Genomic DNA, 12,122 nt, shown 5'->3' on the forward strand with positions numbered 1-12,122 from the left:
TAATAAATGAAACAGTCCTGGACTTGCCTTACTCTATGCGGGGACTGCTGCTACAGCCTAAAAACTGCAAAAACATCCTCCTGCTTTTCCCTCTCTATGGTAGGGAGAGGCAGGGATTCTCCTGTTGCTTGGTTGGTTTGTTTGTTTGTTTCCAGTTGCTGCCTATAAAAAAGATGAGAACGATTTGGCTTCAACTTTTGTCTTTGTGTACGTTGCTAATCATCCCTAAGCCGTACCTTCCCAACCTGGAAGGCATTTGTACATGCAGTCAATATGGGGAATGCCAGAAACTGAAGAGATAGGAAAGAACTTTAACAAATAAATAGAATTTAATGTATTTGCAGCCATTCCTAGTTGGATAAATCCTTGAAACAGAAGCCCTGGGCAGAGCTGGGGATTCCTTGGCTCGGAAGGATCTGCTTGGTTGAAGATGCTCCCAAATCAGTGTTTCTGACTCATTCTGTTCTCTGTGTCTGTAATCACTCCTTGCAGCATACCCACAGCCTCGGCTCTACTGGTTCAAGAATGGACAGCCACTAAAGGCCTCGGATCGCATCCTGAAGACCCATAAACGGGAATTCCACTCACTGGAAATTCGTGATGTCACTAAGGAAGATGCTGGCCAGTACTCAATTTTTGTCATCAACTCTGCTGGTTCCGCATATTCGTCGGCCAGGCTGGTAGTCAAAGGTAGGTATTGGGCTATTTTTGGCATCTGATTTTCTCTGTTCAGGTGTCTCTTTCCATTTTATATAGCTATTTTTCTTGAGAAAGCATACCAGTTTGAGTCAAGAGAGGTGGTGAAGTCTGCATGTAAAAGGTGACTCACTTTAATCTTCATTCACCTGCGAATTGTTTACTGTGGGTCCCAAAGATGAGACATGTCACTTCTCTGGGGTCTGGCTGTTGCCTCATAAACATGCATTTTATTCCTGACCAACGTAATTAACTTTAATGGTTCATTTTTATTAAAACTGAGAGCCTCTTCTAAGTCATACTTGAGGCTGCTTCAGTAAGACAATGCCATAATATTAAAATTTTGAGAACTGTGGAAACACCTGTTTCCAGAGATTATCATGCATATTTTTATTTATGTGCTTAATTGTTCTGAAATTAGAAATTAGGTCAACTTGGTAGGGAGGAGCTGTGATTTATAGAAATGGTCTTTGTAAGCGTGTGTATTAATAGTACTGGAAAACTGAAATGGATCCATTCCCATGCTATAGGAGTATTCATTTTTATTAATAAATGTGCTTTAGCATAAGGTTTCCACAGAATTAACATTTCTGTGTAATATCTCCTGCAAGGGATAATCTCCTAGAGTAACTTCTTTTTCATCAACTCATGGACAGAAAGGTAGTTTTGTCATTTTGCTTGTTTTCCTTGTGTTACAGATCCTGATCAGAAAGAAGAACCATCAGAAACAGGTAAGAGAAGCCACAGCAGGTGATAACAGAACCCTCAGGAATTTTTCAGTAGCCTAAACTCACACAGAAAGTGTCACCATGTTCCATTGAAAATGTGATTTTCAGATTCCCGTGAGCAGCTGATACCACCAAGGTTCCTAGAAAGATTTACTAATAAAAAGGTGAAGAAAGGTGCAAGTATCACATTATCTGTAAAAGTTGAAGGTAAGTGGGTAGATACCTTGTCTCTCTGTGTAACACTTAAATTGCATATATTGATGAAAAATTCTGGACTCTCTCTCAAATCAGTGTAACCTTATCTCCTGGATCTGGAGTCTGGGACTCTACTCCCAACTTTGTAAGAGACTTTGTGTGTTTTGCAGCAAAGCTTTACATCTTCACCTCCATTCCCCTGTATGTAAAAACAGGGATAATGATACTTATTAGTCTTATGAAGATGTGTTGATTGATAGTTTTGGTTTTACAAAAAGATCTAATGTCCTTATGAGTGTGCTATAGAAAGGTTTATATGCCTTTGTCATGTATTATGACTATTATTGTTGAAAAAGTATCAGGAAACATGTCAAAATAGCATTTATTCACAGCATGGCTCATAATTGTATATACGGAATGCCATTAGGAAAATTAAAGCTCATTGCATTGGTTTTCCTTTAGGACATCCGCCACCAGCTATTACTTGGATGAAAGAAGAGTCTCGAGGAGACATCCTGTGGATCAAGCCAGACACACCTGGCTATAAACTCGCCAGCTCAGATATGCATCACAGTCTAATTCTGCTGGATGTTAAAAAGAAGTACAGTGGAACGTATACGTGCATTGCTACCAACAAGGCTGGCCAGTCCATCTGCACCGCCACCGTGGAAGTTGCAGATGGTAAACCTTCATTACAATACAAACACATTCTCTATTTTAATTTTCATGCAGCACCTAAGAAAAAAAAAAAAAAAAGTGTGACTGATAAGGAAATTAATCAAATCACAACTGAAAAAAAGTGACTTCCAAAGATTAGCCATGAATTTGCTTGCCTTGCACATATTCTTTACTTTTACAATGTTTTAGATTTCTGATCCTGGCTTGGATTAACAGCAGCATCATTTCTGTATAAACAGAAGATAAGTCTAAGAAACAACCAAATTAAGCACAAAGGAAAAAGAAAGGAAGAAAGGCAATGTAAAGTAACTAGAAAAACTCACCATTTAAAAAATTATTTTGTGTGCTTCTCTCTGCTAAGGTATTTTCATTACAGAATCGCCTTAAGGCAGCTAGAGTTATTTGTTTCCCCTTTTGCAGAGCTTTCCAGGGCCTCTCCTGGTGTAACCATTCAGTAAGAGGTGGGACAAGCAAATGGAGGCTGAGAGTAGGGGCATCACTGTGAATTACTCCATTTTTCTGTTATTCTTCCTTGCATCCCACGTTTTTACTGTACCAAGAGCTACAGCAGCATATTTGAGCATTGTAGAGAAATGGAGCAATCTTACACCTATATGAACAGGGAGAGGAGAGTATCCCAGTGGGAGTGTGTATCCCAGGTCAGGAGCTCGTAACAGGGCAGACTGAGTATTCCAATGTATACCATGCCTAGAAAATGTGCCTACATCAAATACATACAAAAATATTCTCTGGCTTTTGTCCTCTAATGAGAAACCCTAATCTTGCAGTGAAAGAGGCTGAAGTTCTGACCCAAGAGCGCGTGATGGTGTCAGAAGCCATCATGACCACGCTGGGGTAAGTGCTTGGCCACGCAGATGCTGAGGTGGAGTGATGCAGGTACCACTCTGCACAAGTTCCCGTGAGTCACTTTTAGGCAGTGTTCACTTTGGACATCTTATATTCATGTCTCAGCACCAGAGCTAAAATAGTTTGAGGTCTTAGGATGCAAAGTGCTACGAATACTCTAGTATCAATGTCAACCATTTATGCTTGATTATCAAGGAAGATAGGAACAAGGACAAAAAAAAAAATGGGTAGGTCATATAAAACTCTTGTACCTTTTTCATCTCCTAAGTGGAATGCCAAAAAAAATTCGCAGGGTCAAGCTCCGACTGTTACTTGCCAACATTGAAATACACGGATGCTTCACAGAAAAAGAAGTAGATGAAAAGAGTCTGCTCACAAACTTCTAGTTTACAAATGCAACTTTATCATATGTCATGACTGTTATTGTCAAAAAAGTATCAGGAAACGGATCAAAATAGCATTTATTAAGAGCATGGCTTATAACTGTAAGGACAGATCTTTGTTCAAGGGTGAATTATTTGCATGAAACGTGAGCAAGCACAGTTTTAAAAACAGGGTAAGGGAAGAAAATTAGACCTTGCTTCCACAGAAGTTTTTGTTACTCAAGATGATAACTTTCCAATGACATAACCTCCTAAATTCACCATTCTTGACTTGGTTACTAGGCAGGTATGATCTGAAAATCAGGATCGACCCAAACACACGTTAGCTTCTAGGATATGTCTAGCCTAAAAGCTTGAGCAGTCTTCCTCTGTGAAGCCATTTTCACTCAGTGCTGACGATATAGTCTCCTATCCCTTTCCTGCTGGGATGAGTGAATTTGGTGCTGGTAAAAGCTATCATTGTAGCAAAGGTTTCTTTGGACCTCAAAACCACCGCAGTACCCGTAGTCACCTTGCTTCCCCAACACACGGGCATCCTGATGTGATGGGAACAGACCTCTTGGCAGGACCACAGCATCCAGTCCTTGGTTTCCTGATGAAATCATTGAAAATTGTTGAGGATTATTTCCCTGAAAACTGACAGACTACAGATCCCGCTTGATATAATGTCTCCAAGTGTAATAGTTTTATTTCAGTGTTTTTTTATTTCAGTGTCAGCTGGGAATAAAGTCCCAGTAGCACCAGGGAGATGGAGGTGACTTTGTCCTGCAACCGACTCCCTGAGCAGACAGTTCTTCTCAGCCAACAGCTTGAAATAAAAGTCAGGAATAAGGAGAATTATCAGATTGGATTTGGCTCAAAAACTAAGACACCTAAGTGTTTTAGTGCCCATACGAGCCAGGTGACCCAATTCTCATTTCTCATAGTGGCCCTGGTGAGTATCAGCTACCAGCACCTGCAGTCCGAACCAGTCCTAACTTAGATATTCCCAGATTTCACGTACATGGTGTCAGGGAGTGTTTCTCATTTAGCTCTCCTTACTACACATTTTATTTTAAGTTTTAACTCTGCTTTCTTTTTTCTTTCTTTTTTTTTTTTTTTTTTCCCCAGAGATATTCATCCCTCTGAAACAAAAGAAGGTAAGAAAAGCTATTTTCTCACTCCTGCTGCACTTCACATCGACACATGAGGTTGTCTACATATTTCATGAATTACTACCTAATTTTGTCCTGTTTTCTTGAAACCATCTGAAATGTTGGGATTTTTCAGGACTGGTCTCTGTTGCAGGGTGAATTATTTGGATGAAATGTGGGCAAGCACAATTTTAAAAACAGGGGGAAATGAAGAAAATCAGACGTTCCTTCCACAGAAGCTTTTTGTTACTCAAAAAAGATTACTTACCAATGGCATTACCTGCTTAAGAGAAAATTCTCTCTTTTTCCAGGAGACCTTGAAGCTGGTAGAGCAGGTGTGCCCAAGAGCCCTATTTCATTAGCTGATGTTGGCTCAGAAGAGTTCTTCCAGAAACTCACTTCTCGTATCTCCGAAATGGTATCTGCAAAAATAAGTCAGGGTAAGGAACCTGGCAAACATAATTTAATCAGTGTAGAAAAATATGCAATCTTCATCCTCTGGACTTTACGTATCAGTGAGATTTATGAAGCAGGCTTTGAGACAGTCATCCTACATAAGCATATGAACATTTGTAACTGCTTAGAACTAAGAATTTTTAGTAAAAATCCATCCAAACTGCAAGTCTTAGTCTACAGAACTACAGTTTGGAACTTGTTTTACTATTACAGTAAACTAAGAAGACTAGTGTCCATTTTGTGCATACGATGTTTATTTAAATAAGCAGAAGTAATTGTAAGCTTTAGAGGGGAGGGCAAGTTGTGAAAATTGAAGCGTATTTTGAACACCTTAGGTATTTTGAGTTCCTTAGGTATTGATCACTCCTGAGTCTGTAAATGATTCTTTTTTGAAGATTTCCCACATCTTCAAGTTTTAGATCACAGTGGGATTTTAAAATCAATTGAGACTGAAAACTGTGTGCACAGCTGTGTAGTAATCAAATGATTTGTTGAATTAAATGAAAAATCCTGTTTTGTGTATCATATAAAGACTATCTTGTAGTAAAATTTTATCTCAAAACAAAAATAGAGGCATCACCTCTCCTACAAATATTCTTGCAATGCAGTGGCAATAGATGCAGTAGGCACAAAACCTCATCTATTAAAACATCCCAATTATTTATTTAATCCTAAGTATCGATAGGAGATCACACTAAACACGACAAAATGCTCTTCCTAGGGAATATTTGTTTTTATGAAATTGAAAACTACTCTAGATTTGGTTTATGTTCAGATTGGAGATCTTTATTTCACACTTTGCTGTTGCTCTGCTTTTTAGCCACACTTCGAGTGCCAGGTGCAGAAAGTGATGATGAATCAAAAACTCCCTCTGCATCTCCTCGCCATGGACGATCTAGACCTTCATCCATTGCTCAGGAGTCCTCCTCTGAATCTGAAGATGGGGATTCCAGAGGAGAGGTATGATATCTCACAAGGAGAAAAATTTACTTAGAATGACCAGTCTCCTGTGGTTTAAGGATCTCCATCCCCTTTAGGGGTGTACTTCACTTTAGTAGGTATATTTAGTAGTTAAATATTGGGTCTGTGATTCATAGCACAGAGAATCAAATTCTGATGCTCACTGTGTGATCTTGAAGAAATTGTCAACATGGTCAAAAGCTGTCAATTATTTGGCGCTTTTTGCTTTCATGGCTGAGCTTCAGAAGGTCAGAGCTTGATTTTCTGTGGCCTTGGATAGACTTGGTCAGAATAATTTTGTCGAGAAGTTCTTCATGAGAAAAATTAGAATTTTGCGAAAATTAGAAATTAGAAATTTTGGGGGTGTTCACTTCAAACACATCCTAAAATCAAATAATTAAAACTTTGGAAATGTTAACCTGTTTTGATATTTTCAGGACAACTGTTTGTTTTGCCTTGGGAGAAAAATCCAAAACATCTCCTAGAGACTTAATCTTCCACTTGCAAAAAGTGAATAGTGATTCTCTTTGCCATACAAGAGCTGGAGAATAAAACACTAAACACAGATAGGCACATATGTTCTGCTAATGTTACTGCATTATGTTTTCAGAGCACAAAATAACTGTTGTTTCACGCCTGCAGATCTTTGATGTCTACATGGTCACAGCTGACTACGTGCCTGCCGCACCTGACAGGGAGACCATCACTTTGAAGGAAGGTCAATACGTGGAGGTCCTTGACTCAGCTCATCCTCTGAAATGGCTGGTCAGGACTAAACCCACAAAATCCAGCCCTTCTCGACAGGGTTGGGTATCTCCAGCTTATCTGGACAAGAAGTTAAAGGTGACTGATCACATTGTGTTTATTTTTCATGTAAAATTACTTGCTCCTGTTGGAGTTTAGAGCCATCTCTTTTTGCAAGTAGTGATGGATGAGGAGTTTGAAGTGGTCTATAACATGATTGGTCCTTTTTCATGTTTTAGTTAGACAATATTTCTTCATGTGTACAGGAGTGCATGAGTATGAAAGACTTAATCTTCCTCCAGAAAAAAAATTAATTTAACATTGGTTTAGGAATTGTTGAAAGGGACTGTGAACACATGAGGGATATTCTTCAGTGTGCACTGATAAAAGTAGTTTTAACCTAAAAGAACAATGTTTATTTTTACTTGTATTTTAGTTGTCACCAGAGTGGGGAACAATGGAAGTTCCTGAGTTCCCTGGAGAGTTTGTTTCTGAAGATGAATATAAAAGGAAGCTAAGGTGAGCTCGTGTCATTTGGTGTTCGCACCTTTGAGTTTTTCTGCCTTTTGAAGTAACATGTATATTGACATCTAGGTCCTTCCTGTCGGTCACTGTTTTTGTCCTGCTGAGTCCTGCCCCCTCCCCTTTCCCAGAATTATCAAAACCTCAGTTCTCCCAGGCTTGTAATTTATGATCTTTGCTCGGGTTTTGCCATTGATTTCAGCCTTGGAAAATTCCAGGCAATCTAAATCATATTGGATGACTTGAAAGGAGGGGGTTTTACGATGTAATTCTGGAAGCTCACTGATTTCACAAAATCCTAAACCACAGTACCTCTGTACCTCGGGGGGCCCTATATCCGAGGATGACATCTAAAGAGGGAGTGAAAGCACTCAGCCTTGTGTTACCCCCTTGCAGTGCAGTGCTGCTGAGTGGAGATACCTGCTTTCATGATTGCTTAAAGTGGCATTGAAGTCGCTACTGTCCTCACACTGTTTTATCTGCCCTAACAGTAAATGTCTGTAAGGTAGAGGTGGGTGTCACTCCATGAGCAGGGTGTCTAAATTCCTTTTATGATCATATATCTCTACTTTAGAGCCTAAAAGTCTCTCAGCATGTCCAAGATAATTATGATGATTTTTCTGTGATTTCTTTTACCTATTCATTTTCCTTTCAGTGTTCTTATTCAAGAGCTGTTGATCTCAGAAGAGGATTACATTCAAGACCTACAGTTCCTCCAGACTCATCACATTAAGTACACTGAGATCTGTCCCACTGTCCCAGGAGCTGTCGCCAGTCAGAAAGCCACCATCTTCAGAAATATTGATGACATTGCTCGCTTCCATTCCAGGTGGGCATTCTCATGTGCCTTCATGTGAGACCAAGGAGTGGCTCACATACCTGGTGTCAGAGCCACAGTATTATTACTGTGAAGGACGTGGAGCTCTGGCAGTGCTGAGGCGCAAGGGAATTGATGGTCCTTTTTGGACGACGGATGATGGCATAGCTTAAGCCAGAGCACAGGGTTGGGGCTCCCATAATACCCTTCAGAGCTTGAAGGTTTCATATGTCCAGCTTATTTCTTGCCTATTTAAGTGAGTTTAATTGAGAAACAGTGGATTACTATAAAAAGGCAGCGTGGTCTTACAGGAACTTCGGTGGTGTTTTCAAAGAGACACGCATTCATCTAAAAGTGATGCCCGTGTCCATACATCCAAAACACACCCAGATGCAAGCAGGTTGCCCAGGTACAACACCACAGCACAATGACTGCCTAATCCAGGAAAGGATTTATTGCAGATCTGCTCTTCACAAAGTGATTTCCCAAGGTCCAGGTTGAAACACTTTTACTTGCCAGGGAGAAAATGTGTTGTACGATGTCTCACGTGCCTTAGGCTTGCCGGTGCTAAGGGTCTTTTGCACCTTGATGCCCTCGCTCTCATGGAAGTCATGGTTCTCATGGGAAGTCCATACCAACAGCATAAGAATCACCTGTTCTTCCCCATTTTCCTACCCTCTGGTCCTAATTTTTGGTTTATCTTAGCAGGGAGGGTCAGTAAAATGCATGCATGAAGGTCAACAATGAGTGAGCCTGCAGCATCTTCCTTGATTAATGTGTCCTTGATCAGTGCTAGCAGCATCATAATCAAAAGCAACCAATAAGGAGTTTGAGCATATTGCGATGAAAAGTATATGGTTACTCTGGGAAAAGCATTATGGGGGACACAACTTCTGCAATGGGGAGGATGCTTACATGTGACATCTGGCATTCCTCCTGGATGGGCCACAGAAATAGATTTCCCTTCGCTTTCCTCCCTTTTTCTCTCTTCTCCCTCCCTCTTTTTTTTGTTTTTCCCCCAAAGTAACTTCAACTGTGAAAGGTGATGCATGTCATCAGCTACCGACACTGCTAAAAATCTTTGTGTGCGTGAATTTGTCTCAGCATCATTTGTTAAACAGGGTGGGGATCTCTGTCTTCACTCATGTGCTTGGCTTCTTGATCCTTAAGCTGAGGCACAAGGATCTGGGGAAGGGTTAACTACCCAACCTGAGCTAAGCCCTTGAAATTTACTCCTACCTTCCTTGCAAGGCGTTTCATATCTTCAAGCTAAAAGGGACAGCATCACGCTGGATGCAGAGCCATTGAGAAGTTTAATGCCAACGTGGCAACATCCCTTGTTTCCTCCAATTATTTCTTTTAATATATGTTAACCTGAAATCACCTGATTTGAATGTCTGGCTGCTGGGGCTGTGTTCTAGCCTCATTCCATCACCTTCTCCTCAGATGTGCTTTTTTCTTTGTCTCCACAGTATTTTCCTCCAAGGGCTGCAGAAATGTGACACTGATGATGACGTGGCCATGTGCTTTATCAAGCATGAGGCAGAGTTTGATAAGTACATCCAGTACCTGGTGGGACGGGTACAGGCTGAGTCAATTGTTGTCAGCAAAGCTGTCCAGGATTTCTACAAGGTAAAACAGTAGCTAAAGTACCTGTAGAACATGCATCCTACAACCCACTGCATCAAGAACTGTAGTTATTAATCGCAAATGTGATCCTGAAAATAATTATTAAATATTTTTGTGGGTAATTGTTGCTAAATATAATAATTTTGTATTCACTGTGTAGCTCTTCCTGGTCCATACAATCAGTATAAGAACATACTTACATATGCTTATGCATTTTTGAATGTTATAAAGATTATACAGGTATGAATGTGGCTGTGATTTTGTTTTAAGGACCACCACATTATAAGACCAAGTGAACTCACATAAAATATTAGTATAGATAGAGAAATCCTGTTTCTCCTCTCCAGCTGGTCAGGATTGAAGTCTGCTAGTGAAAACACACACACAGTGCCCCAGATCCATGAGAACATCCATGTTCGTGGATCCTTTGAGTACCAGCACGGCTCCTCTGTGCATCCAATACCTCTGCCCACATCCTGAGCACTTTTACCATCCCCATGAGCCTCCTGCTTACAAGCCAGTCCAGCTTGATGTTCACTAGAAAACAAATGTACATGTTCAGACTTACCCCACATTGACAGATCCCTCAAATCATAGAATCACAGAGTCACTGAACAGTTTGGCTTAGAAGGGACTTTCAAATCTCATCCAGTGTCCCCCCTGCCATGAGCAGGGACATCTGCACCAGCTCAGGTTGCTCAGAGCCCCGTCCAGCCTGGCCTGGGATGTCTCCAGGGATGGTTCATCCACCACCTCTCTGGCCAACCTGGGACAGGCTCTCACCACCCTCAGCGTAAGAAATTTCTTCCTCATGTCCAGCATCTGTCAGCACAAGCTCTAAGCCTCCCTAATATCCATGCCTGGATCCCTGGTCTCCCACTTGGACCTAGTTCAGCTTGAAGTTTGCTGATGATTTGCCCACATTTGCACCCACATGCAGCAGGTTAGTTGGAAAGGAAAAACATCCAGCCCACTGGCTGATGTCCCAGCACAAGGACCCCATGACTTGTGCTTCTCGCTCCAGGTGCTGGTGTGAAGACCTTCACTAGGTCCAGTCGTTGACCCTACAAACACATGGACCACTCTTGACCGAGGTCTGGCACCAGTTGCTGGCACTGGGTTCACTCCCTCCTGCCCTCCCACCCACCACAAGCACTGATCTTCCCTGTCACACCATCTGGTCCTTGCAAGCTTTGGATGACATTTCCCCAGCATCAGTCCTGCACTGGAAAAGCAGACAAATTCAGCATTTCAGATATCTGAAATAATAAAGAGCTGGTAAAGGATGAGGGAGAGTTACAGATGTCCAGAATATGGGATAGTAAGGTTTGGTAGAGGTATCCAATTTTGGCTGAGTTAGGTCTATGAACCAGCACCATATGAGCATTTTCTGGGGAATAATCTCTTTACAACAACCTTTCCTCATTCTTCTGTGTATTTTTTTCAGAGATACACAGATGAAATTTTAACTAATGAAGATCCTTCACAACCACTTATTCCACCACTGCAGCACTACCTAGAAAAACCCATAGACAGGATCCAGAAGTACCAGACAATAATCAAGGTGAAAAGCTTTTGTTATGTGCTTATATCTGGTTTTTGTCCTGCTTTGTGCAGCTTGTGTAGAAAAATATTTTATTTTTGTTTTGTATTTCTTGGCTTTCTTCTGATGCAACTACAATTGAAAGCTGCATAAGTAAGTAAGACAATAATCATCACGAGTGGTTTTTAAATGTAAATCTGGTGGAGGTTCACAGTCTCCAATCCCATAAAGTTCAGCAAGCTTTATCTGAATGATGTTTAAATACATGGATATACATATATAAAATATATGCTTATATGCATATATATGATTACATGTATGTATATATCCATGACAAATATAAATATGCTTCACGCTCGGCAACAGGTATGTTATAAAAATACGCAATTTCCAAAGTTTAAGAAATTAATTTACCCATTTCTCTCTTTGTGTTTTATACTGACTTATAGAAAGATGTTTTGGGTTTGGGTTTGTTTGTTTGTTTGTTTGTTTTTTGTTTTTTGGGGGGGGGTTTGGGGGGTTTTTTTTGTTTTTTTCTGAAAAGCTTTGCATCATTCTACCATGCTGAAATGTTTCATCTTTCAAGTTTTCATCTGTCCTATTATCTCAGGTTCCAGCCCAGATTACAAATGAATGTTTCAAAGTAGCATTTTTTTAAATGATATTTTTCTTGGGAAATAGCACTGGGATAGTCAGAAAGAAGATTGCCAAAATATTTCTGTGTTCTAGTATTACAGAATTGGGTAGTTTGACTAATTTGAAGAAGGTTCA

At 40.4% G+C, this 12,122-nt stretch overlaps 1 protein-coding gene across 14 annotated transcripts in view; it reads left to right on the forward strand.

Moving 5' to 3' along the window:
* The window catches only part of OBSCN (obscurin, cytoskeletal calmodulin and titin-interacting RhoGEF), a 197,991-nt gene that overhangs the window by 129,193 nt on the left and 56,676 nt on the right, over positions 1 to 12,122 (forward strand). For all 14 annotated transcript variants that reach the window (XM_065628909.1, XM_065628914.1, XM_065628916.1 and 11 more), the window contains 13 exons: positions 493 to 690; positions 1,395 to 1,427; positions 1,533 to 1,631; positions 2,082 to 2,300; positions 3,086 to 3,152; positions 4,658 to 4,686; positions 4,992 to 5,120; positions 5,957 to 6,096; positions 6,739 to 6,939; positions 7,277 to 7,359; positions 8,018 to 8,191; positions 9,652 to 9,811; positions 11,256 to 11,372. In XM_065628909.1, the coding sequence (XP_065484981.1) occupies positions 493 to 690; positions 1,395 to 1,427; positions 1,533 to 1,631; positions 2,082 to 2,300; positions 3,086 to 3,152; positions 4,658 to 4,686; positions 4,992 to 5,120; positions 5,957 to 6,096; positions 6,739 to 6,939; positions 7,277 to 7,359; positions 8,018 to 8,191; positions 9,652 to 9,811; positions 11,256 to 11,372 (1,649 nt within the window). The remainder of the gene's footprint in view (positions 1 to 492; positions 691 to 1,394; positions 1,428 to 1,532; positions 1,632 to 2,081; positions 2,301 to 3,085; positions 3,153 to 4,657; positions 4,687 to 4,991; positions 5,121 to 5,956; positions 6,097 to 6,738; positions 6,940 to 7,276; positions 7,360 to 8,017; positions 8,192 to 9,651; positions 9,812 to 11,255; positions 11,373 to 12,122) is intronic.

This window comes from Caloenas nicobarica, chromosome 2 (assembly GCF_036013445.1).
Source record: "Caloenas nicobarica isolate bCalNic1 chromosome 2, bCalNic1.hap1, whole genome shotgun sequence".
Lineage (NCBI taxonomy): Eukaryota > Metazoa > Chordata > Aves > Columbiformes > Columbidae > Caloenas > Caloenas nicobarica.